Genomic DNA, 26,719 nt, shown 5'->3' on the forward strand with positions numbered 1-26,719 from the left:
TGGGCAGATGAGGGGGCCAGGGGTCCCACATAAAGACGATGGTCTGGAGGAGGTAGGAGGCCCCTGGAGGCAGCGCCTGGCGTCCGGCCCAGTCCTGGTGTTGACTGACCCTGGCTCTCTGGGGTGCCGGACTCACAGAGGACTCTAGCTCATGCCAGTGGCCCCAGTGTCTCCGCTGCAGGACTTCCCTGCCCTGCCCCTGCCAGGTCTGCCGTGGGGAGGGCCGTGGGGACCCGTGGCCCCTGGAGAGGAAGGAGGAAGAAGACTAAGGCTGTGGTCACCCCCGGGCGGCGGCTGGGGTGGGAGTGGGGAACTAATTCCTCCAAAGAGGTGACGAGGGGACACCGCCCCTCAGCGGGGTGACGGGGATGGCTGTGTGCGTGGGAAGGTCCCTTTCAAGGCAGAAACAATGCAGTTTTGAAGTGGTAGGGAATTTGGGCTCATTTTCAGCAGCTGTATGCAAATTGAATGCAAATGAGCCTGCCTCCCTTCCAATACCCGGGAGAGGCCCAGGGAAACGGGGGTCTGGAGAACCAGATCAGCCCAGCATCCTGTCCGCATCCATAGCAAGAACCCCATTCTTCAGAAGCTGGGCCGGGTAGGGGACACTGCTGCTTTTGTAACGCGTGAGGACGGTCCCTGGAGTCCGACAGACTGGGTTCTAGTCCCAGCTCTGCAGTGACTGCCCATGTGCGACTTTGAGCGCGTCGCTGAGTCTCTCTGCTCTTTGTTCCTTTGCTGCGAAACACAAAAACTGGTCCTGCTGGCTGCCTGGGGAGCGCTTACCGCAGTGACGTGTTCTGATGCTGGTGACGGTGGTGTGGTGATGGTGGTGGTCGTGATGGTGGTGGTGTCTGTAGTATTTTGTTACAGGCACCTGAGCTGACTGACGCAATGGGAATGGTGAGGGTGATGATGGTGGTGATGGTGATGATGGTGATGATGGTGGTGGTGGTGAAGATGATAACGGTAAAGATGAAGACGATGACGGTGATGGTGGGGTGATAGTGATGGTGAAAATGGTGGTGGTGGTGGTGATGGTGAAGTTGATGGTGATGGTGGTGATGTGATAGTGGTGATGAAGGTGATGGTGGTGGTGATGCTGGTGATGATGGCGGTGAAATTGGTGGTGGTGGTGATATGATAGTGGTGAAGATGGTGATGGTGGTGATGTGGTGGTGGTGATGGTGAAGGTGATGGTGGTGATGGTGGTGGTGGTGATGTGGTGGTGATGAAGGTGATGGTGGTGATGTGGTGGTGGTGATGGTGGTGATGGTGGTGGTGATGGTGATGGTGGTGGTGGTGGTGGTGGTGATGGTGGTGGTGGTGATGTGGTGGTGATGTGGTGGTGGTGGTGGTGGTGGTGATGTGGTGGTGATGTGGTGGTGGTGATGTGGTGGTGGTGATGGGAGGTGGGGATCAGGCTGTGGTGGCGATTTGGGGATAAGAGCAAGTCCTCTACAACAGGTCTGGGACCAAACCTGGGAGAAGGGAGAAGAAAGTGATCTCTGTGAGATGCTTGGATCATCTGTGGAGGCCTCCCCAAGGTGGGGCTGACATCCTACCTTGTGTCCTTTCCCTCCAACCCCTGGAGGTCTCTGTCCCTAGGAGCTCTGCTCTCCACAACGCCTGCACTGTTGTTGCCCTTCAGAGCTGCCAGTGTGCCTGACTTAGGGCGGCCGTGACATTGGCCTGGGGACCTTCCTTTCCAGAGGCCCTGCTGTGCCAGGAGGGTGGCGCAGGTGGGGGTGGGGAGCACAGGGAGGACGGTGCATGCTCCTGGCCCTCTCCCCCCGCACCCACCACAGGACACAGGCCGTGCTTGGTGCAGACGGCAGCCCCAGGCCCCGCTCCTTCTTCCGCACTGTGGCGCCCCCCACCCCGCTGTCCTCATCCTGCCTCCGGGACCCGCCTCCCCAGGCCTCCAGCTCCCCGGGTGGGCACGTGTGCGTCTCTACCCTCCTGGCTGACAGCACGGGCCAAGTGCAGCGTGAGTGTCCGGGACCTGCCGGAGGAGCTGCTGCGCTCCCCCCGTGCAGTGAGGGTGGTCAGGGGATGGAGCTACAGCATGCAGAGCCCCAGAGCGTGGCCGGTCCCCGTCCTGCTCTCGTGACAAATAGCCACTGTTGCCCGCTTTCTGATACGGGGCTGAAACTCAGGAAAAGCCAGCACTTGCCCCAAATCGTGCAGCTGGCAACAGGGCAGGGCCAGAATTCGAATCCAGGTCTCTGATGCCCGGGCTTGCCCGTGCATCTCGGGATTTCTGACCGAACCAGGCGAGTGTCATGCTGGAAGGACCTGGCAGCGGGAGGAACTGGGGGGGAGTGGCCACAGAGAGGCAGGTGCAAGGGTCTGGGGGGCAGCCCCCACACCACCCGCCATGCTCAGACAGGGCCTCAGAGTGCTCTGGCAGCCCAGGTAATAACTGTCCTGTCCATCACCTCGAGCTGCTGAGGTGGTATGGAGAGGGTGGTGGGCTTGGTTGGGGGGAGCAGCTCCTCAGTGGAGGGAGGGGCAAGGCTGGGGCAAGAGGGAGCCCTCCCAGCCAGGCCTCAGAACACATGGGCTGCCTGGAGGCCGGCCACAGCCCCAAGGCTTGGATCCCAGAGGAATCCAGCTGGCTGGGCCCTGCCTTCCGCAGACAGATATAGATTGTTTCATTGAAAACCTCAGTGCTACCAGGCCCACGGGACCAGCCCTCAGCTCTCCTGTGCTTTCTGCTGGGAAAGAAGGGGAGAGGGAGGCAGAACTATAGCCCCTGCAGTGAGAAGCCGGGAGTATCTGCGTGGAATTGATTGCTGTCCCTGGAACAGGCTCAGCTCTTACTGCAGCCCCATCCCAGGCCAGCCTCAGGTCTGAAGGGGTGTGGGGGCCACAGGGATGAGGGACGGGCAGGCAGCCATGGTGGGGTGGCCTGAGAGTTCCTACCTGCCTTGTCCCTGGCCTGTCCCCAGCCCTGTAGTTCGTGTCCCTGCTGCCATTCCTGTAGCATCACACACGTGAAGTCACAGCTGGTAGTGGCCAGGTGGGCACCCCGTCATCCACCTCTGAAGCCCATCCTGCCATGGAGTCTGTCCTTCCTGAGTCAGCATTACCTGCCTGTCCAGTTTCCCCAGAATGCCACCTGCCCTGGGAGGGACTGGCCTGGCCTGGGCTCCTTGTCTGTGTGAGGGCTCAGACGCTGTCCTCCACGGTGGGAGGCGCAGGGCAGGGTGGAGTGGGCTTGTGTCTCAGCTCTATGCGTCGCCCCCTCACTCAGCCAATCCTCACATCTGCCATCTGAGGGGCAGGCAGGAGGCAATGTGCCTACTGTACAGAAGAGACAGCCGGGGTGTGGGGAATGGTTGGGGGACACCCAGTGCAAGGAAGATCCCCGAATGGGGATGCGATGCTGAGGCCACCCTGGGCCTGATGTGGGTGTGATGGCGGCAGAGATGACAGTAAGTGACAGGGGTGCCTGCAGGGCTGTCTGGTTCTGATCAGCTCCTCCTGGGGAAAGAACGGAGCTTAGAACTGGCCCAGCCTGAGTTCTGGCTGCGTTAATTACTCGCTGTGTGACTTTGACGGGACCTCGTACAATCTCTGAGCTGTTCTTGTCTGGAGGAATCCCCTTGCCCAGGAAAACTGCCAGTAATGCCCATCGGGAACCCAGCACAGGCAGGCCTTCTTGCAGCAAGCACTGTCTCCGCCAGCACCATCGTGGGGGTGGAGGGCAGGACCCCAGCCTCAGACTATCCGTGAGGAGAGAAGAGGCCCAGAGAGGCTCAGAGCCTTGGCCGGGGTCACTCAGCCAGTCGCGGGCTCAGCCCGGATGGAAACCCTGGTGCCGAGTCCTGGCCGTACTCCTCCACCTGCTCCAATGCATTATTAATCTGGCCCTCCTTGGAAGACAAGCAGCGTGTCTGTTTACCTCTTGACAGCAGAGATGGGGAACAACAAAATTAAACCAAACAAACTGCCCAGACATCAAACAAGCCCTCCCTCCGAGTGCGTACTCTGCAGATGGAAGGATGGGCGTGGAGTGTGGCTGCTGGGACTGAGGACGTGGTCCTTCCAGCGAATCATGGACTCCAGGGTGGGAGCGCTCCAGCCTAACCAATGCTTTCAGCGGGCAGGGGCGCCAGGCAGCCTGCCCAGGGTGGGTAGGTGTCCTGATTGGCAGAAGCTGCTGGCCGGCTGTCCTGGATGCATGGGGCGGGGAGGGGTGTGAGCAGGACCCGCGGTCCCCACGCTCTGCCCCCAGCCTCCTGTTCTTCCCAAACAGTGAGGCCCAGCTCTCCTTCTCGACTGTGGCTTTTGGGGGGTTGGCTTCTCCTTCTCAGTCCCAGCTGGTGGGAACCATGAGCCCCGAGAAGCCCCAGGTGGGCACTGTTGGATGAGTCCTGGAGGTCTGGGGTCAGAATCTGCAGAACAGGGGTCTGACTGAGGTGAGGGTGGGTGAGAAGTCTGACGGGTCTGACCCTATCCTTGGCCCTCTGTGTGTGCCCGGGTCTTGGCGTCCTCAGCCTGTGAATGGGCCGCAGCAGTGCCAGGCGAGAGCGTCAGCACCATGGACAGAGGCAGGGTGGCCGGATGCTGGGTCACCCTTTAGGACTGTTCTCTACAGGCTCAGACCTCAGGCCAGGGGGCAGTGTCTCACATTCGTCAGGCTGCGGCGCCCTGGGTGGGAAAGGATGGTCACTAGCACTGTCCCTCCCCTTAAGAGCTTCCGCCTGTTTCCCCGGTGTGCCTCCCTGAGGCTCCAGGGTTGGAGCTTTGTGCACATCGAAGCAGCTGGGGAGGCAGTTAGGCTAACCCCTGCCTGCACCACAGGTGCCCGTGGCCCACCCGACCTCACACATCAGGGAGGTCCTGGGCGCACCGACTCCGTGTTCCCCACCTCCCCCCTCCCACCCCCATTCTTCCCCGCAGCTTCAGGAACATCTGATGACAGCTCATTAGTAATGCTGTCAACAGAGTTGACGAAAAGCCTCAGAAGAGGAAACCCAAGCGAGGGGAAGGCTGTGATCCTGGATTGTTAAGCTGTCCCGACGCTGTCACCGTGAGCAAGGCTTCTGCCACACGGACAGCCAGCGGCGTTGACGGCTGCTTCCCTTTCTGCTGGTCCAGCCTGCACTGCCGTCTGCTGGGAAAGGGGTCTGGGGCTCCACCTTGGTGCCCCCACACCAGAAGCATTGGCACCTGGGGGATTTCAGCTTGCTCTTGCCCTGGGGAGGGAGCCTCGGTCTGGCACGGTGTCAGCTGTGCAGAGCTCTCCTGTTCCCCGGGTTTGTGTCTTCCTCAACGCTCTTGCCGCTGGCAGGAGAAGAGGTGAAAACCAGAGAGGAGTGCGCGGCTGCGAGCCTGAGGGTCCCGGGTGGGGTAGGTCAACTCAGGGCCTGCCTGAGTTACAGACCAGCACACACCTCACTGAGCTGCCAGCCTCAGCACCAGCTGGGCTGTGCTGTCCACTTTGGAGAAGGGGATGAGAGGCTGGAGAGGCTTCAAGGGCCACCAAGGGTCACATGGCTGGCTAGCAGCAGGATTTCCAGTCCCTCTGTTAAGCAGGGCTCATCCCATTCCTCCCTGTATCAGTCAGCGCAGGCTGTTTGGCCACAATAACAAATGAGCCCAAGGCTGGGTTTGGTCCTTGCTTGTGTTGTAAACCCATAGCAGGATGGAGATGCCTTTGCTCCTGTGTTTGACTCTGGAACCCAGACCAGTGGGCGGCCTCCCCTTTCCCGGCTCACAGCAGATGAGAACAGTGGAAGAATTGAACAGAAGCTTTGAGGGTCTGCTTGGGAGCAGTAAGTGGCCCTTTGGCATGCTGCACCCACTGGGCCCTTCACAGGCCAGAGCGGGGCTGGTGGGGCTGCTGTGGGTGGTCCTTCAGGGAGGGAGGGAGAGGCCCAAGAAAACGGCTGTGCGTTTTTGAGCAATGGTCCAAACCTCCCCTGCTCAGAATTGCACCCCTACCCCCAGCAAGCCTCCTCCACCCCAACTTCCATCGTCCCCTCCTCTCGTGGCCTTGGGCCAGGCCTGCCCTCCCTGGGGGTCTGGGGACTGACCACCCTGCTCCTCCGTTCCCTGGACTTGGGGACTCGTCACCACACACACACTAACCTCAGTGACCTGCCCCCGCTGGGTTTGAACCTTCTCCCTTCTCACCCCTGGACCTTTTCCCTTCTCACCCCTAGACCTGTTGTCCCTTCTTACCCCTGGACCTGCTCTCCCTTCTCACCCCTGGACCTGCTCTCACTTCTCACCCCCTAGACCTGCTGTCCCTTCTCACCCCTGGACCTGCTCTCCCTTCTCACCCCTGGACCTGCTCTCCCTTCTCACCCCTGGACCTGCTCTCCCTTCTCACTCCTGGACCTGCACTCCCTTGCGGCTGGGTCCACCCCCAAGGGAGGATGTTGTCTGGTCTGGGCCCTGGTCCCCAGGGTTTTGGGCACATCCAGGGGGCCCCCCAGGCCCTCCTTGTACTTCTCTGCCTGGGAGCATCCAGCCCTCCTGCATCCCTATATCTTCGCCCCCCAAAGCCCTCCCCTGGCCCCAGCAGGTCTCAGCCCTCCTCGGGGAGGGCCTGAGTGCTGTGATGGCTACAGCTGCCTGGCTGCACAGCCCTCGCCAGTCCCCATACTGCCATCGTTCCGGCCTTTTTCTAATACAGTGTTTGATCATTTAATTGATACAGTGTTTCTAATTCAGTGTTTAATACTCACACAAGGTAGTACACGTCACATACTTAATGATATAAAGTGTGAGGATACAGTGGGTTTCCACCAGCCCCCTCAGCAGGCCACTGGGATGGCCCCTGCACCCAGGGGCAGCTCAGACCCTCCCCAGCTCACCTGCTGCCCCCTAACTGCTCCGTGTGGATTGCCCAGTTGTGCTTGCTTTTTATCTCCATGAAAATCAAGCCAGACTCTCCTTCCTTCCCCAGGACTGGCTGCCTTTTTGATCCGGCCTTATTTCCAGGACCCACCGTGCGCTTGTGCACGGCTCTGGTCCACACATCTCACCGGTCCCACGTGACACAGTGTGGATGTTGTCACAGTCTGCGTGACCACGCCCCTCGAGTGTGCGCTTGGTGGGGAAGGCTTTTTCTGGGTGACAGTGGAGGAGCAGGCCCGCTGGGTCACAGGCACGTGGACGGCTCATCTTGGCCAGATGGGTGTTGGCCACCGCACTCCCCCAGCGACGTGTGGGCTCTGCCCACAGTGTTGGGTAGCGTCAGCTTCTCTAATCTCGGCCAGCCTGGTGGGAGTGAGATAGTGTGTAATTGTGGTCCTCGTTTGCATTTTCTTGATTACTGACGCAGTTGGAATCTTTGCATGTTTATATTTGTGTTTGCTTTGCTGTGAAGTCTGTTCATGCCTTTTGCCCATTTAAACACTTGGAGTGTTTGTTTTTGCTCCTCAGTGATTTGCAGAGTGTACACACGTGTGTGCGTTCTAACCTGGGCGACACTGCTCTGCGTGCCTGGCCCCGCCGCCAACATCACCACTCTCCCCGCCTGGCGGAGTCTCCTGAGGACTCCAGGGGTCCGTGCCCACTCCTGGGTCCCCCACACCCCGTGTTGAGGAGGTGTTCTTCTTCTTTTTTTTTCTTTCTTTTTTTTCTGCAGACCTCCAACTGCCTGTTACATTCCAGCTCTGGGGTTCAGTCGCCTTCACCACGTCTGAACACCCCTCCTCTCCTCGTGTCTCGGCCCTGCTCCCAGTCGGCGCAGGCTCCGCCCCTGCTCCCAGTCCCGTGCAGGCTCCGCGTGGTCCCTTCTGGCCCTGCCGAGCCTCTTCTCACATCGCAGCCTCCCTGTACTCATATATCCGCTTCTGTGCTGAGCGACACTCTCTGTCCGGGGGCCGTACCCTTATTATTTCTAGCCCTGTCCTCGGTCTCCCTGGCCCTTTGCACTCCTGTGTATGTTTTGGAATCTCTTCGTCAGTTTCCATAAACAACCAAGTCAGCAATTTTTATTGGAATTGCATTGCACCTGTGGCTCCAGTTGTTAAGAACTGATATCCTCATGGTATGGGGACTTCCTGAGTCGCTCAGTCATGTCCGACTCTTTGCTACCCCGTGTACTGTAGCCCACCAGGCTCCTCCATCCATGGGATTCTCCAGGCAGGAGTGGGTTGCCATCTCCTTCTCCAGGGGATCTTCCTGACCCAGGGATCGAACCCAGGTCTCCCACATTGCAGGAAGACGCTTTAACCTCTGAGCCACCAGGAAGCCCACAGTGTATCTATTTATGTCTTTTAAAGTGTTTTAAAATACATTTAAACAATGACTGTCTCTCTTTCTCTCTCTCTCTCTCTATATATATCATATCTTTTAAAAGGTATATACCTAAACGTATTTGTTTGTTTGCTTCTATAAATGGTACATGTACCAGCAAGTTGCTGGTATATAGAAATGTGTGTGATTTTTGTGAATTAAGTCTATGTTCAGCCAGATGTTAATGTCTAATTATTTCTCATACTTTGCCTAAGGATTCTGTTAGGTTTCCTTTGAAGATAATCCTGTTATTATCGATAATAACAGCTTTATTTTTTCCATCCCAATGCCTTTTAATTTCTCTTTCCTGATCGCTGTGTAGGCAGGGAGCCCTGGTGAGTCCTGACTTAGAAGGAGGGAAAATGGGCTTCCTTGTTTGGTTCCTAATTTTAAAAAGGAGTGCTTCCAACCTTAGCCTGTGAAGAATGTTAATTTTAGACTTATTGTGCTCTTTGTCAGATGAAGGATATTTGCTAAGGGCTCGACAAGAGCTTTTTTAGGAAAAGTAAGGGCTGGGTGTCCAATTACATCGTGTATATATTTATCTGTTAAGATGATTATTTGTTTTTCTTTTAATCTGTTGACTTGGTGCGTGTCGCTCTTCTTGCGTCCTCACCAGAGTGAGTGATAACAGCCGCTGATGGTGGTGTGGGCTCTCTCGCTGCTGGTCTGCTGGGGGCTGTCGCTCCTGTGTGGGCCTCTGCACGCCCCTGCTCGTGATGGTCGTGTCCCATGTTAGTGGCATGCCTGTGTCTGATTCATGTGAAGCTTAGGGTTGTGTTCTCTGTTCTCTGAGTTCTCGGAGTGCTCTCAGACCGCTCAGGTTCTTTCTTATTCTCGACTGTTTTGGTGAGCCACCTGTTTTAAGAGTCTCCGCTTGTCTTGATTTTTCAGCGTGGAGGCTCCAGGTGCTAATAACCTTGTTGACTGCTGCACAGTGCCCGGTCCATCCGCGATCTGTGCCTCTCACTCCTACCTCATTGGTCCGTTCCTTTGTGTGCTGATCACTCTTTCCGGGCGCTGGTCCTTTTCACTGGCGCCCTTGACGCTGCTGCTGTGTCTCGCACGGCCTCCTCTCCTGGTCCTCTTTCTCCGCCTTGTGTGGCTGTCCTTCCTCCTCGTGCCTACAGCCTGGCGCTCAGCCCGTGCGGGTGCAGCCCTTCTCTTGTTTTCTGACATCAGCATTTTGAGTCTACAAACCCCCCTGAAAGGGCCATGTTTACTGTGGCTCCACGTAGTGATATATCATACATCCATTAATGTTCAATTTAAAATAGTTTATCTATTATGACTTTTTTCTCTGACCCATGGGTTATTTAGAAATGAATGGTAGGATTTCTAAATGCATGGGGATTTTAAATTTGCTCTTTTCTGTTATCTTCTAATAGTCGCATTTTGTTTAAAGCATTTCTTTTATGTGAAATTTGTTAAGACTTTCTTTATGGCTTAGAGCTTTCCAATTCTGCAAATATTCCATGTGTATGAGAGAAGAATGTGTATTCTTTAAATACACAGACATGGAAAGTTCTATTAGTGTCCAATAAACCAAGCTAGGTAATTCAGATATTTTGTATCTTTCCCTTTTGTGGTCTGCCTGACATCATAAATCGAGAGAAATCTGTTGAAATCTTATACCACATTGCTAGATTTGGAAATTTCTCCCGGTAGCTCTATAAATGTTTGCTTTATATATTCTATGGCTCTTTTTTTCTAGGTTGCATACGAGTTTAGGGTGGGTGTATCATCTTGATAAATCAAAACTCAGCGTTACGAAGTGACCTTTCCTATCCCACATGATGCCTTTTATCTTAAAACCCATTTTGTCTGCTCTCAATGGGTCTATTTCTGCTTTCTTTTGATTAATACTTTCACAAAATATTTTCCTATTCTTTTATGCCTTTGATATGTCACTCGTAAATTGCATTGAGCTGGATTTGAAAATCCATAGTGATGGTCTGGCTCTTGTCCTGACTGAGCTTCAGCCCTGGCTGATGTGTTAGCTCTCGTCTCTCTCATCTTACTTTTTGGTTTCCACTTATCTTTATTTTTGAAGCCTGCTTTTTTAGTTCTAAGTTGTAAACTTTTTATTTTGGTAAGGATTTCAAATGTGTGTGAATGTTGCAGAGCTAGGGCTCAGAGTCCCTGCATCTCTTTAAGCCATGCTCCCCAGTCTTTGGCACTTCTTTGTCCTGAGAATCGCTTACACCACAGTGTTGCTCCATAATACCTCAATGTGGAATTATTGAAGGCCAGGATGTGCTTCTGCATAGCCATCAAACTAGTAAATCAACGCTCATCAGATGTTCCTGTCGAATCACTGACTCCATTCAGGTGTCAGCGATGATCCCAATAATGTTCTTAACATCCAGGATTCTAACCCAGGTTCGTTGATTGGATTTAGTCGCATCTCTTTAATCCATGGAGTGTTTAGAAATTAGCTCCTTTTTTTTTCTTGCAGTTTATTTCCGTCTTTCATTTGTTTCCCTTGAGATCTGGCTGCAAAGTCTAAAGGCATACATGACTGCTGCCCCTTCCTGATGGACACACAGAGCCTCTGGATGTGTGAGCTCAGGCCCCTGCCTTGGACCTCTGCCATCCTCAGTTCTTTTTTTTACAGGCTCCCCGGTGGGATGCTGTGATTTTTGCAGCTGGTGTGAATGAGGATCCATTGTGTCATGTACTGGGGCACCAGTGGTTCTTTTTATCTCAGATCTTCTGGGCTCTTTCTCCTTCCTGAAGTCACTTTTTGGGACCAATCTTGGTGATCACTTAGACAGTTGTTTGTTTGTTTGTTTTTAAGCTACAAGGCATATGGGATCTTAGTTCCCAGACCAGGGATCAAAGCGGTGTCCCCTGCATTGGAAGCACAGAGTCTTAACCACTGGACCCCGGGGAAGTTCCACATGGACAGTTTCTGTTTGTTTTATTGCCGCGTTGCCTGCGTCTTCACACGGGGTGTTGCTCTGTTAAGAGTCCTGTCTGGTGCTGACTGGCTCCATTCGGCTACCGAGGCGTTTCCTAACTGTCCTCATGCCTTCTTCTTCTTCTTATTTTTGGGGATCTGTTTTTTTCCCCCCTCTGGCCAGTTGAAGAGCTTGTCTTTGTATTTAGGGTTCTACGGTTTTCCCAAGGTATGTCCAGATATGGACTTTTCCCCCTTCTGCTTTATGGCTGTGGGGTCAGTGGACGCCTGTATGGACCCGTCCTGGAAGACCGCGGCTGTCACCCCTTGCGTAGGCCTGTCCTCATGCTCCCCGCAGGCCTTTCATCAGCAGGGCCTGTGTTAGAGGCCTCCTGCCGTCTCTGTAGCTTTGACCATCTCCTTCCTGCCTTCCAGTCCGCTTGCCTCCGGGGACGGCTGGTTCACTCAGATGCGTCTCTCTGGTTTAGGCTGGGTCACATCTTCTGCTGAACTTGTCAGCTAAGTCTTTCACTTCAAAAACTGTGTTTCTTTCTAAAAGTTCATTTCTTTTCCAGATCTTCTGTTCGTTCTCAGTAGTCCCTGGTTGCCTCTCAATGACCATATCCTTCATTCTTTGGACGTTTACCCGTGCGTTGCCCTCGGTTTTTACAGTCTTCGGTTGTCTAATCTGTTTCCTGACGCTGCTGCCTTCCTTGGTTGATGCTGTTTGATGCTGAGTCCGTGGCCTGGCTGAGTTGGAGTTGGGGGTTTCTCATCCGGAGAGCGCTGAGTTCTACTTGCCTGCTGCCACAGCCCTACTGCATTATTCGTGACCACGTCGGTGGGGTCTGGCCTCCCTTCCTGCAGGAGGTGGGGACCGAGCGGACTGCTGGACGTCTCAGCCCCGCTTACTTGATTCTCCTGCCCAGTTCTGCGGGGTCGCTCTCTGAAGCAGAGAGTTCCTGGGAGACCAGCCCCGCCTTGGATGGGGCTCAATGACTGCTCCTTCCCCGGTGCTGCTCGGGGAGGGAGCCCAGCTCACCAGTTCTGATGGGGGTGTGTGTGCAGGCATGGCGTGGGGCTCCATCCTCGGAGGTACTGGACCCAGCCTTCAGGTCAGGACGTGAGTCAGCCAGAGAGTGGACACAGACAGTTCAGGCCCTAGCGGACAGGCCCATGTCCCGTGCAGGACCTTGCCAGGCGTGGGGACCTCAGCCTCTGCCAGAGCAGCGGACAAGCCAGGAGCTCTCAGCTGCCCTCGGGTTCCATCCCGGGGTGCCCCTGAGCCCCCGTCCTGAGACACAGAGTCCCCAAGTCAAAAGTCACAGTTCTGGAATTTCCCCCCAGCCAAATGTTTCAATAATTACAACGTCTGTAATCCACTTAGAAAACACGGTGTTTTTGATGCTCACACTTAAGAAACAATCCGTTCCACACCCATCCATCCAAATGGCTCCGATTTTGAATAATTCGTTTGAAATGGAGTCTAAATATATACAAATAGATGTTTCTGAAATGTCATGTATTCTGAATACATTTGCATGAGAAGCGGCTTCTGAGGCAGAGAATGGGAACCTGATGGCTTCTGAGGGCCTGATGGCTTCTGAGCAGGGGACGCCGGGCCATGGGTCAGATGGGAGGGGCGGGGGGCGAGGGCTGGAGACCGAGGACACAGAGATTACAGGCCCACCGTTTGTTTAAGGCCGGTAATTCAGCTTTCACCATTCCTCTCACTGGTGCGCCATCACCCTTCATGATGGGGGCTTTGTGCTCCCCAGGACCTCGAGGAGAGCCCCCACGTTCCCTGCAGCCAGTGTCGGGGGTAGGGGCAGAGTGCATGTTGGTCCCACTGAGTCCCAAGCCGGCATCTGATGCCCAAGTGCCCTGGCCCCTCCTCACCTGCCCCTCTCTCCTTCCTCCCTGCTCCCTCCTCCCCTGCAGAGCCCCTGGCTGCTAGAGATGGGGGAGCCCTTCTGGCCCACTCATCAGGGGACGGTGAGCCCAGAAGGACCCAGAGGGCCAGGCTGCAGTCTCAGCACACGTGGGCCCTGGAAGAGGCTCGGGCTTCAGTGACCCCCTGCTCTGCGTGGGCCCCGCTGGCCTGGGACACCTGGGACAGGGGCTGCCCTTCAACTGGGGGCTGAGAGGACAGAAAAATGAGCCCTGCTGGTCCAGAAGGGGCGCACACACCCTGGCTGGAAGGGGCTTCGACAGGTGTGAGCCGCCGTGAGCTTTACAGGGGTCGTGGCCTCCCTGGGAAGCTGGGGCTCCACCCTGAGCCCTCCTCTGATCCTCTGCTGCTGCGCCCTTCACTGGGCCTGGAGCCCCAGAGCCCAGGCGCTCAGAGGACTCCAGACAGCAGCCTGGTCCCTGGGGGTGGGGAGGGGCCTGGGGGCCTCGGGGCTCCAAGTCAGTACCCTCTCCTCCTCGGGGCCCCTTCTTGTCCGGGGCTGTAGCAGCCGGGGCCTTGCTTCTCACCGTGACCACACCCCTCCGCAGCCCCAGGGGTCCTCCCCTCGCCCTGCTCAGGCTGGCCCACCCCCAATAACTAACCCCAGCCTCGCCGCCTCACCCTCGCTGTCTGTCCCAAACTGCACAATCTGGATCTTGGTTCTCATGGGTAAGGGCAGGCAGAGGGCGGCAGCTCTGTGAGCCCGTTGGGCTGACCAGCCAGTGTCCACTTTCCCTGACCGTGGACACGAGCCTGAGGCGGCCTGAGGGCGTGTCCACAGAGCCCGTCCCTGGACCCCGAGGCTGGGGTGACAGGTCTGCTCCCCTTGCTCATCCTGCTTCCGCTGAGTCCTGCCAGCCTGGGGGCAGCAACCGTCCTCGGGTCGTGGTCACCTTCAACAGCCGGGAGGAGGCAAGTTTTGAGCAGAGGGAAGCGGGGCTGGGAACCTGAGAGACAGCTCCTGGTGCAGCCAGGGGGCACCCGGGCGGACATCCTGGAGGTGGTGATGCTGGAGGTGGGTTTTAAAGAGTGAGTTGTTCTCTGAGTGAAGCGCTGCAGAGGGAGGGATACATAGGAAGGCCCTGGGCGGGGGGGCTGTCTGAGCAAGCCCCCTTCCCAGACCATCGTGTGGCCACCCCCTCCCACAGGGGGAGTGGGCCGGACCAGGCCAGGGTGGCGAGGGGTTGTGGGGGGTGGAAGGTGCAGGAAGGCTTGGTGCTGGAAGCCAGCCGGTATCCCAGGCTGGGGCGGGGAGGTGCAGCCCTCCCCAGCCAGGGAATTAATTCAACAATTACTGCACCAGGACTGCTTCTGACCCCACACGGCCAACGCTAATTGGGCCCCAATCAAGAGCGTAATTCAGGTTAATTGGCTCCCTGCTGCCAGCCCCCATCAGACTCCTTCAGCATGGGGCTGTCGTTTAAGAGGGATTAATCAGCTGATGCTGACGGCCGGCAGGGGTCCCTCTACCGGCCTCACTCATCCCGTCCCCACAGCATGCTCTCCTGCTCCTTCCCTCCTGTGTAGTCCCTGGGCAGCTCTGTCCCCCACCACTACTGAGGGGCGTGGGCGAGCTGCACTTCCCAAGCCTCAGTGTTTGCACCTCTGAAGTGGGTGTGCTTGGGCCCCTTGCAGGGCTGTCCTGAGAGTCGTTGTCAGTGTGTGGCACTCAGCACCTCTCTGAGGGGACTGAGGCAGCGGCCACCAGGAAGGGCTGCTCTGTGTCTTGGGAGCCTCTGTCTGGAGCCTGTTCCCCAGGGGCCTCGCGACTGCCTCGTGGGAACAGGCCCCAGATGAAGGGTGGGGGCTCTGGGCAGCCCACCACCCTTGCTCCAGACGGTGACCTCTGGTCCTGGCTGCCCAGACGTACCCAGTGCAGAGCTCTCCACCTCTGGAGGTGTCTGTAGCTCTGTGAGCATCCTTGTTGAGGCCACCTCCTCCTCTGTAGGACGTGATGGCCTTAAGGGAAGGCACCTGCGGCCCCACTGGCCTTTGACCCCTACGTCCTGGGCCCAGCTCCTGGGGGGCAGGAACAGGGCCCGAGGGCGCCCAGGGCAGCAAGGGCATTGGTGAGCAGGGTGGAGGTGCTCTTGTGGGGTGCCCCAGGCGGGCCTGGATGAGGCCCAAGATACCGCTGGACCCGCGAGCTCTTTGTCTGAAGGCCTCTGGCAACAGGGTGCAGCTACTCCCCAGGGTCGGCAGAGGAGACGGGTCAGGGCCTGGCCTATGGTCAGTGCGGGCTGCCATAACCGACCCTACAGATGGGTGGTGGAAACAGTGGATATTTAGTCTCAAGACTCTGGAGACCGGAAGTACGAGATCAGGATGTTGGCATGGCCGACTGCTTCTGCCACCGGAGGGGGACTCCGCTCCAGGTCTCCCTCTTGGGCTGCAGATGGTCGTCCGCGTGTCCACTCGGCCTTCTCCCCGTGGAGCTGGTCAGATGACCCTGCTCTAACCCAGTGGCCTCTGTGAAAGCCCATCTCCTGTTCAGGACCCGCTCTGAGGTCCTGGGTAAGGTTCAGCGTCTCTCTCGGGAACTCAACTCAGCCTGTAACCCTGGGCCTCCCAGGTCTGTGTCCTGGTGTCCCCGCAGCAGGGGGCCAGGGCGGTGCCCGCAGTGTGGGGTTATGAGAGCTTGATGTGGACAAGGGTGCAGCTTGGAGAGTAGGGGCTCGGGGGCCCTAGGGCCCTATGATCCTTCCCACAGCCTCTGCCTGGGTCCCTGGGCTCCTCCTGCCTTTAAAAATGGCTCTAGCTCCATGCGAAAAAGGTGTGCCAGTTCTTAGCACCTCGAGAGGCCCTTCTAGGCCGGTCTCCCTTGTCGGACGCAGTGGTGTTAACAGGAAATCTCATCATGCCTCCTTAAGGACGTCTCCTCCGCGCTTTACTGGAAGGTCACAGATTCAGTCAGGACACCTCTGCTGGGAGCCGGAAAGGTCAGCCCATCAGTCGACATTGTGTCCAGGGCGGCTTCCTGCTCCCTGGAGCTCCGGGAGGGGCTTGCGTCTCACCGGCTGCTCCTGGGGGAGCCCAGTGTGGCCTCTGTCCCTGGCCCAGCCCAGCCCCGCAGAAGCCGCCTCCATCCCTGTGGGCGAGGGTGCAGGTGCCCGGGGCTGAGCAGAGGCTGGGGGGTGGCGGGGCTCTGCCTTGTGCCATGGGAGGGGGCCCCAGGGGCCGGGACTACAGAGCATTTCATCCAAGCCTGCCTCTGCTCCTCCATCTGTCTTTACCTGAGCATCTGGCGGCCTCCGGCCCACCTGTCATTGCCTGCCCGCCTCTTCCCCTTGAAGTTGGAGGGGAGGCCCAGCGTGGTTCACTGCGGGGAGAGGAGGGACAAGAAGGGGCGGGCCTGGTGGAGGCTGGCAGGGCTGGCAGGGCCTGGGGATGCTGTCTGCCAACCCCGTTCCCCCCCGGTGACCTGTCCTGCTGCTGTGGGCCACTCTCCCTCCAGCCAGGCCCCTAGGCTGCTGGCATGGCTCCCAGCTCCGCTGCCTCCCTTCCCCTGCTCTGTTCAATGTGGCGGTGAGGTGTGGAGGGTGGACAGAGGGGACCAGGGAGGCGTGGACCTGGCATAGATCTTACCCATGCAGGCGCTTAGCTGCTGTCCAGCTCGAGGTCAGCCTGAGGGTCCTGGGAAGGCTGACCTGGGCTGGGCTGGGCACAGACACTCCTCCTGCTGGCGGCGAGCATGAGGCCAGGCTGGTCCCAGCTGAGCTGTGCCTGAGCCACACGGATGGGAGAGCTGGGACAGTGGCTTGCTGTGACCGCCTGAAGCCTGGGAGGTGGGCAGTGTGCCCGAGCCACACACAGTCAGGTCGTGGAAGCCAGCCCTGCCCAACCCTGGCAGCTGTGTTTCTCACAGGCATCCAGATTCCCGCAGACAGTCCCCATCGGTGCTCGTGTCGGGGCCCGGGTGTGCGAGGGGCACTGAGCTCACAGGGCCCATCGGCCCTTCTGTGGGGGACGTGGAACGTACACACAGGCCTGCCACGGGCGCCGGGTTGGAATCCTGACTGCAGCTCGTGAGCTGGCGCCTCTTTGTCTGCAGACGTGTTGACAGGACCCACCAGTCAGTGTTGGGGAGGGGCTGAGTCCAGGCAGCCCGTGGGGGATGCTGGGCGCTCACAAGTTTTCGAAAGGGGGGCTGTCCTGCTGCGCATGGACAGAGGGCGCTGTCCAGGGTCCTGCAGGGGCTCTGTCCAGGGTCCTGCTGGGGCCCTGGCTTGGAGACCCTTTCCCTCGGAGCCCTCCCTGCCCTGTGGGTTTCTGACCTCCCCCACCCCCAGCTGTGGGCTCCCTGAAGGCTGTGTCTGGTTCACTCTGGCCCCTCCCCACAGCTGGCATGCCAGGGCAGCAGTGTGACCTGTGAAAGCTGGGAAGCTGGGCAGAGAGGCCCGAACCTCAGATGAGCACCACATCGTCTCTGAGGCTGGGGCAGGTCCCTTAACCTCTCTGAGCCGAGTCCTGGCTCAGAACATGGCGTGACAGTACTTGTCCGCAGCCCTGGGAGGCAGGGCTGTTCTGATGATGGCTGGCCTTCCGCTGGAGTAACACTGAGGCAGTGAGGATGGGGGGTTGGTCATCCATCCATCACCCAGCAGATCTAAGACACCGCCCTGAACCAGAGTTCAGTGCCACCTACTCCAGGGACCTTGCCTACCCTGTCCCTGCCAGGCTCTTCCCTTACCCACGGCTGAGTCAGCGTTCCACCGTAATGCCCACTCTAGAGACCAGAGCCACCTTGAGAGAGTGGAAGGGCAGAAAGGTGGATAGATGGGTGGATTGTTGGGTGTGTGTGTGTGTGTGTGTGTGTGGTCACATTGCTGGAGGGGTGGATGGGGGGGACGGATGAGTGGATGAGCAGATGGAGGGATGGGTGTGTGGACTGGCAGGCAGGGGGGTCAGTGGAATGAATGGATGAGTGATGGATGGAAGAACAGGAGTGCAGTAATGAACGGATGAATCCAGGCCCAGCCCCAGCCTCCACCTGATGGCTCAGGTGAGCTGCTGGGGGATTCATCCTTGACCTCCTTCCCTTCTCTTGAATATCCCATCACAGCCAGGTTCTGAGGTTTCCCCTCCTGGTCTTGCCCCCATCCTCTCAGATTGCCCTTCTGCTTGAGGCCTTTGTCCTTCCAGGGATGGTCTTCCTTCTCCTCCCCATCCTCCTAGTTACTTCCTAAGTCACTAACTCTTGTGAAGTTAGAGGTCTTGTCACTAACCCTCTTGAACTGCTTGGTGACCTCCCAGGCTATTCTAAGCTCTCTCTTTGCCCCAGCTTCCACCTTGGTCCCTTATCTCCCACTGGCTGACGTGCCTGGGGAGTCACACCCCCTGCGCTCAGGACCTGGAGAGTTAGAACCCTCCCTGACGAGTTCTCCAGCACCAATCTGTGTGTCTTCCCGCACTGAGGCCTTTGGTGGTGGGCCTGCAAGTTGTAAATTTAGTGACCAGAGCAACATACAGGAATAAGAAAAGTGTCTGGGGAGGACTTCATGGCTGGCGTGTGTGAGACTCCATGGGGTGTACTTTCCATGCGTCATCTTATAAAGTCTTCCAAGTGGCTCCTGGAGTCCATGGCCTCATCATATACTTGCAGAAGAATCCAAGGTCCCAGGAAGGGGCGTGGCTAAGGAGGAGGGCAAACCAGGAGCCACTCCCAGGCCTGGCTGCCTCTGGAGCTGCAAGCGCCTCACTGGCTCTCCCGCCTCCTTTCCAGGGCCAGCCCAGAGCGGCTCTTGGATGAGTATGTGCCATCTGAGGGCAGGGCCCCCTGCAAGGGACAAGGTCTGTGTGGGCCTTGGCCTCGGGTGGGCCCAGCCCCCTGCAGTCACAGGCCCAGTGTCCCCCAGGATGGGAGGCCAGACACCCAACACACGACAGCAGCCTCTGTCTCTCTGTCCAGCTCCGAAGACGCAAAGTCAAGTGCTTCCTCCTGGCGGCTGGCGTCACCGTCCTGCTGGTCATCGTCCTCATCGTCGCCACCTCTGTTCGAAAGTGATGCCGCCCCGGGTAGGTGCCGTCCCTGCCCCCATGCCACCCATCTGATCTCCTTTGACCCACCCCCATCCATTCATTTATCCATCCACCACCCCCCACTTATCCATCCACTCATCTCCCCACCTCTGATCCACCCACCCGTCCACTTATCCATCTGTCTTCTTCCGATGTGTCAGCCATGGCTGGGCCCTGCTGACCAGTGGTGAACAAGGCCAAAGGCAGCCCACGAGCCTGGAGCTCACAGCCCAGAGTAGGCTCTCCTGAAGACCCCTGTGTAAGCACTGACTTCCAGAAGGTCATGGCTGACTAGTCCCCTGGGACAGTGGTGAGCAGAGTCAGGCAGCGGACCCTCCCCAGAGCTTCAGAGGGTCTAACGCCCGCCTGGCCCTTGATTTTGGGTCCTAGTCTCCACCCCATCTGTGGTCATCTGTGACGCAGCCCAGGGCATAGATAGAGCTCCGGGTGTCACCCTTGGGGGCAACACGCCTGCTACTTGGGTCATTCTGCTCACAATGGTGGGATGGTCATCGTCAGGACCATCTAGCAGGGGAGACTGAGGCCCACGGTCATACGCAGGGCGCTGCCATGTCCCAGCCTGGGTTCCATCACCAGAGGTGATGGCCCGCGATGACGGGGCCTCCTGCGCTCCTGGGCCCTGGGCAGGGATAGTACCGGTGCTGAGGGACCAGCGGGGAGGGGCTCCAGCCGCCTCTCCACTCCTTCAGATTTCTCTACTGCCCTCCTTTGCTCCGAGGGCCGCCCAGACCTCCCACCCTCCCCTGCACACCCAGCTGTGACCCCGCCCCAGGGCTGGGCAACGCTGCACCCTGAACCTATCCCACTGCGAGAGGGAACCCAAGGATGCGTCTTCGGGCCAGGCACGCAGACCCCGTGGGAACAGCTGATCCGCCTCCAGTGAGCTCCCTGGCTGGAGCGGACTGACCACAGCCATGTCCGTCCCCTGGGAAGATGGAAGGCAAGGCTGAGACACAGGTCACACAGCTGGCCAGTAGCCCCTTAGTGGCCCGTGGGCTCAGGGGGCAGGAGGGGTCTCCAGCTCCTAGAAGCTCACAGATGAACAGTGGGGAGGGCCTGGGGCTGGGGCAGCTCAGACCCTGGTAGGACAAGCTGGGAGTCAGGCCCCAGGCCACTTGGTGGGGGGGTCTGGGGGTGTGGGTGTCCCTGGGCACTGTAGAACCAGGGGAGCCCTGAGCCCATCCCTGTAGGGACACGTCATCTCTGGCATGTCACCAAGCCAGGGGAGACCCCAGCCCGCTGCGCTCAGGTACCCTCTGTGACCCTCAGGCCATGCAGCAGAGGCTCTGGGACCTGGAGGCCCACCTGCTCTGGGTGCGGCTTCTGCAGAGCTGTGGGGCTGCTGTCTGCCTCTCTCTTGCTGCTGAGTTGCTCTGAGGACAAAGGCAGATAATGGCTAAATATAAACAGTGCTTTGAGGAAGGAAAAGGCTCTATTCAAATGCAGGGGGTTATTACTTCTGCAGAAAAAATAGGCCTTGAGGGAGGGGCTCCCCGACACCTGCAGCCTCATGTGTCCGTCTCTCTGTTTGTGTGTCGGGCGAGGCCCTGCCCTCCAGGGCTCTCCCAAGGAGGGGTGCAGCCCTACATCACCCCCGTCCCACTGTCCAGGCTACCCCCCAAGGACCCCTGCCGACTCCTGGGGCTGCAGCTCCCCTAGGCTCAGTTCTTCCCAGCTGCCGAGGTTTGCAGGCCCATCTCTGCCTGGTCCTTACGGGCTGGGGCTTGGGGGTGTGCGGACGGGGCAGGTCAGGACCTGGAACTCTCCAAAGTGGAAGGACCTCCTACCTAGCTCAGCCAGCCTCGCTCACCTGTGAGCTCCTGCACTCAACTTACAGCAGTATGAGGGCTTGTCCAGGACCAGGGTCAAGGCTCAGAGTGGGACCAGGGTCAGGGCTCAGAGTGGGACCAGGGTCAGTGCTCAGGGTCAGGGCTCAGAGTGTGAGCAGCGTCAGGGCTCAGTGTGTGACTGGGATCAGCCTTATAGTGTGACCAGGGTCAGGGCTTAGAGTGTGACTGGGATCAGCCTTATAGTGTGACCAGGGTCAGGGCTTAGAGTGTGACTGGGTCGGCCTCATAGCGTGAGCGGGGTGTAGACCAAGTCTGTGGTCCGGGTTGAGCCTCCTCAGCCCCAGTAGGAACCTCAGATGACACAGGAGCAGAAGCAAGGGTGCCTGTCCTGGTCAAGCCCAGCTCCTGGCCCCAGCTCCTCATCTCATATCTGACCCCCTTGCCTTTCTGGAAAGTGCTGTTTCCAGAAGTACCTCCAAGCCCGGTTGCTTTGAGCAGATCTGAGAGATGAAGGTTTGGGGTCAACCTTGGTTTTCAGGGACGCAATCCCAGGCAGAGGAAGCTATGGTGAATCTGGGTCCCCAGCAGGGCCCAGGGCCCGGGCATGTACCCCTGTGATTTCTCGGGATGCGGGGCAGGGTGTCAGGCTTCAGAGGGGCTTGTTTCCCAGTGCCCAGTGCAACTGGCCAGCAGCAGGATTGCCCAGGTCTCGGTCGGTGGCTCTTAAGGGAAAGGAGCTGGTGGAACCGGTAGGAGTTGAGTCCTTGGATCTGGAGGGCTTCCCCATCCCTCTGTCCTCCTGGGCACCCACAGCTTCGGTGCTTACACCCTCAGGATCTCTTTTCACGTTTAGCTGTTCGCTGTGGATCTGTCTGTGTGTCCCTGTGGGCTCTGTGGGTCCCAAGGCCTGGTGCAGGATGGGTGAGCGGCTGGAGGAGGGAGCAGGGGGTCAGGGCAAGCAGGGGCTTGTCCTCGCCTGCACCCGCTGGGGTCACAAAGCTGGGCCTCAGCAAATAGGAAATTCCAGTATCTGGGCAACAATCCATGAAGCATTTTTCACGAGCACAAAAATTTAAGGGGCTCAATGGAGGCTCATAGCAAATCATGTTTTTAATGGTTTCTGAAAGCTGTGAAATATCCACCTTGAAGCCATTGATTTCCATTTGGGAAGTGAGTGGTGGGGTCTTCATCTCCAGGCTCCTCTGTGCACGTGCGTGTCTGCAGCTCTGTGTGTGCGCGCTTCTGTTTGCATGTGTGTTGTGTGTGTTTCTGTGTGCATCTGCATGTGTGTCTGTGTGTGCGCATGTGTGTCTCTCTGTGTACATGTGTCTGTGTATGTGTGTGTGTGCACACATCTCTGTGTGTGCATGTGTGTCCCTGTGTACATGTGTCTCTGTACATGTGTGTGTGCATGTGTGTCCCTGTGTACATGTGTCTCTGTACATGTGTGTACATGTGTGTGTACGTGTGTCTGTGGGTACACATGTATCTCTGTGTGTGCGTGTGTGCATCTCTGTGTACATCTGTGTCTGTGTACATACATGCGTGTGTGCATGTCTGTACATGCGTGTCTCCGTGCATGTATGTCTGCATGTTTATGTGCGCATGCACGTGTGTCTGCCTGTGCATGCATCTCTGTGTGTACATGTGTGTCTTATACATGTGTGTGCACATGTGTGTCTCTGTGCATGTGTCTCTGTGTGTGCATGTATGTCTGTGTGTACACATGTGTCTGCATGTGTGTGTGTGTGTCTGCGTGTGTGTGCACACACGTGAGGTCAGGAGGGAGGGACAGACCTCCCCTTGAGCTGCCCGCTCCCCCTCCCCAGAGGCTGCGGTGGTGGACAGCGTGGCATCCGGGTGGGCAGGAGATGATTGTGCTCCATCAGTAGGGACTTTACATGGGAGAACCTCACTTAATCTTCACACAGCCCCATGATGGAGGTGCTGGTGTGTCCCCATTTTTCAGATGAGAAAACTGACACATGGAGAGATGAAGGGACTTACCCGGAACGGGACAGCACAGAGGGGTGAGCCTTCTGGGGCTGGGAGTGCCAGGGAAGTGCTGCCCCGAAGGCCGAGTGGCTGTTCAAGATCACAGAGTGGGAGTGTGGGGCCAGGCTCCAGCTCGGGTCTGCGTGACCCTGAGGTCTGGTGGTGCGGGGACTGCGGGTCGTCCATGTGGCCTGGGTGGTCAGTGGCGCTGTCCTCGGGGCGTGCTCATGAAGGTGGCTCAGTTGACTGCTCTAGGCTGAGCCTGTGAAAGGCCTGGTGGCCTGGTCACCTGCAGTCTGGTGACACTGGGCAGCCCTGCCCGCCCTGCCGCAGTGGGAAGCGTGCCTGCCGGGGGTGCTGGGAGGGCTCCCTGAAGGTCACATGGCTCCCTGGGCATTTATGCATGGAAATCTCCCCCAGAGCCCCTGGTCAGCAGGCAGGTGGGCAGAGACCCCTGGGCAAGGCTGGGGGCAGCAGGAGGAGGGGGAGGGGCTGTGGCCCCCATCATGGCCCCGATCTATGAAGGGGCGTCCATGCTACCTCTGCAGTGACTGTGGGCATCAGTGGCAAAGCCCACCAGGTGTCCAGCCCAGAGGAGTCCCGTCCTCCGTGACAGGCTGTCTCCTCACCACGCCGTCACTGTCGCAGTGGTGTTGCTGTTGTCACGAGCCTGCTCTTGTTCATGGAGATGGGACACTCAGCTGGCCTTTCTCTCTGATGTTCCCGAGTGGCCCTCCAGCCAGCAGGGCCGGGCCTTGTCCTCCCGGTCACCTTGGGCAGGACACACGGGAACAAGTCTGAGCAACCCAGAGGTCGGCGATGCCTCTGTCTGATTCAGTGAACACCCCTGCCCCTGCCGGTGGGAAGCAGACCCAGCACTGCTCCCGCAGCGCACAGCCAGGAGAGAAGCAGGCCCCTGAGGCACTGACCTGTCAGGAGCAGAGTGGAAGCCGGAAGGGCCGCAGCTCTGCAGGGAGGGCTTCCTGGAGGAGGTGGTTCTTGAGAGCTGAGGATTGAGAGGTGGGTATGGGCTTCTCCATCAAACAAGGAGGTGGGCACTTGGGGCTGAAAGCAGGGACAGGCAATGGCCTGGGGTCACTGTGGGTGGAGCACGGCAGCAAAAGCCAGGCCAGGCCACGTTCAGGAGGCCCCTGGGCTTCCTGGGGCCACTTGTCTGGAGCACTGTTTGCTCCCAGTAGGCCCCCTTCCCTTTGCATGTGATGGCCCCACCCCTAGGCACCCCAGGCTGGGCAGATGGCCACATGAGGAGGGCCTGGCCCAGCCAGCCGGTGGGGATGCCCTCCACCAGAACAAAGGTGGAAAAGAACAGAAACACTCCAGTGCCAGTGGCCGCACAGAAGTGAGATGGGAGGGCTGATGGACGGTGTGGCAGCGTTTGCCAGCTAGCTGCTAGGCAGGGGCGAGGTGGAATGGCCTGGAGCCTTTCAAGTCCCAGCCACCCTGGGTGCCCACAGGGTCTCTCAGGCTTCCTCTCCTGCGATCTGGCTGCCGACCTGCCTGACCACACACCTCCCCAGAAGCAGGAGTCTGGGTTCCCCGATGACTCCTGTAACCCAGGCTGGGAACCTCGCTCAGACCCCAGCCCCAGGCCTTTGTTCCCATCATGGGGGGTAGGGGCGCTTGAGGCCTGTGTGCCCAGCTCCTGGGCCTGGGCCAAAGTCTACGAAGCAAGCATTCTGAGGGTCAGCTGCGCTTCCTAAGACGCCCCACCCTGCCCCCCGCCTGTCCCCTTCTCCCTGACCCCCGCCCTTGCCCAGCTGGCACTTGGCCTCAGATTTGGTTCTGTGACTCCAGGCTCTGGGGCGGCACCTGTCCAGGGGTCACACTGTCCCTGGAGTGACCACTGGACACACAGAATCCCAGGCCGTGCCAGGGCCCTGGGCCCTCAGCAACATCAGGACGGGAGTGGGGGTACCTGATGATGCCAGCCGGGGCCCCTCTGAGCAGGGAGAAGGTGAAGCTTGGCACCACCTGCATCCCCCATGCTCACCTTGACCTCAGGGTCAGGCCACTGAGCCATCCAGTCCTGTGTCCACTGTGACGACCCCACTCACTGGGTGGTAGGAGGACACATTGCCTGAAGCCAAGGGTCGGGCGAGAGCGTGTCTGGGTGGTGGCATGGCCCTGGGTTTGGGTCCCATCTGCCGTCTCCACCTGGGGCAGAGGGCAGGTCCCCAGCTCCATGCAGCCTTGGTATCAGACCCGTGAAGCGGGACAGTCCCCGCCCTGACACAGGGCTGCGTGATCATGGGTTTCCTGCAGGAGCCCCATCAATCAGCCCAGTGGGCGGGTGAGGGCCTGGCCACTTTCCTCCCGTTGCTTCTCCAGAGCCATGCAGGAGGCGGCTGGTGGGGCCCTGCCCTCGGGGACCCCCTGAGAGGAGGGCTCCAGGACCCACTTGTAGGGCAGGCACTTGGAAGGGAGCCACCAGGCCTGACCAGAGAAGAGAGGGCTTCGATGCAGAACGAGGACTTCAGGGGGCTAGGGGGAGCCCCTGGGCCAAAGTCTATGAAGCAAGCATTCTGAGGGTCAGCTGCGCTTCACAAGACTCCCCACCCTGCCCCCCGACTGTTTCCCTGCTCAAAGTTAGCAGTTTTGCTTCTGGGTACTTCTCAGTAATTGCAATAATGAATTGAATAATTAAGCTAAATCCACAGAAGAGAATTAAATATTAATTTCTAATAAGCTATTCAGAGAGTGTCACCAGGGAGGACCAGCAGACTGTATCTGTGCTGGGTGCTGTCCTGCTCAGCCCCTGAACTCTCCCTCCCAGGGCAGGGCTAACCCACATGCAGCCACGGTGCAGGAGTCAATGGTCAGTGTGCCGTCAGTTGGCCTGTCAGTGGGCCAGTGGGCACACGAGACTGGCATAAGGCCCAGCAGTGGAGAAGAATGCCCAGGGGTCTGGGCCTGGGTCCCCACGGCAGCTGAAGTTGCCCACCACCAAAGGGTTGGGCACATCACTGGCAGAGTGGTGAGTGGATGAGAAATGACTCGTCTGAGGGACATTGACGGTGACCTGAGGGATGGGAGCCAAGCCCAGCCTCTGTGGTGCCTGCACCTCGAGAAGGCCCCTCACCATCACCCCACAGCCCAGGGAGCTCACGGGTGATCTGAGCCCCAGGCAGTCAAAGGGAGGTGCTCCAGATGGACCCTAGGGCAGCCTGCTCCCGCTCTGAGTCCTGAGCCTGGTCCCGCTCTGAGCCCTGCCCCTGCTCATGCCCTGAGCCCTGAGCCTGGTTCCACTCTGAGCCCCGCCCCTGCTCACGCCCTGAGCCCCGCCCCTGCTCACGCCCTGAGCCTTGCCCCTGGTCCTGCTCTGATCACGTGATGGACCTGACTCTGAACCTGATCCTGGCTGTAGACCTGGCCCTGACTCTGCTCTTAAGAGATGAGAAAGCATGGGGCAGGCACAGTGTGTCTGCTGCATGAAGTTGATGGTGAGGTGGGGAAGGTGGTCAGTGCAGGTCCAAATCAACCCAGGGTCCCTGAGCCCCCGGGGGTATTTGGAGCCGGGCACCATCTTGAAGGGGTGGGGGTGTGTGAAGCCCCTGTGGCCCCCATGGTGACGCCACCCTGAGGAGACGGGGACTGAGGAGGTCGGCCGGGGCAGGAAGAGGGCGCAGCAGGGATGGGGGCAAGGCAGGGCTGCGGGTTGTGCGAAGCCTGGAAAGATGGCCCCCTCCAGCCCCTGCACCCTGAGAGCCAGTCTCCGCACCATGGACCTGTGGGTGCCCTTCCTGGAGGCCCCGCGGACCC

At 58.5% G+C, this 26,719-nt stretch overlaps 1 protein-coding gene across 2 annotated transcripts in view; it reads left to right on the forward strand.

Annotated features, from left to right (window-relative positions):
• The window catches only part of TSNARE1 (t-SNARE domain containing 1), a 111,892-nt gene that overhangs the window by 83,345 nt on the left and 1,828 nt on the right, over positions 1-26,719 (forward strand). For both annotated transcript variants that reach the window (XM_042254013.2, XM_042254014.2), the window contains one exon: positions 19,024-19,130. In XM_042254013.2, the coding sequence (XP_042109947.1) occupies positions 19,024-19,119 (96 nt within the window). In that variant the 3' untranslated portion in view covers positions 19,120-19,130. The remainder of the gene's footprint in view (positions 1-19,023; positions 19,131-26,719) is intronic.

The sequence above is a fragment of the Ovis aries genome, chromosome 9 (assembly GCF_016772045.2).
Source record: "Ovis aries strain OAR_USU_Benz2616 breed Rambouillet chromosome 9, ARS-UI_Ramb_v3.0, whole genome shotgun sequence".
Lineage (NCBI taxonomy): Eukaryota > Metazoa > Chordata > Mammalia > Artiodactyla > Bovidae > Ovis > Ovis aries.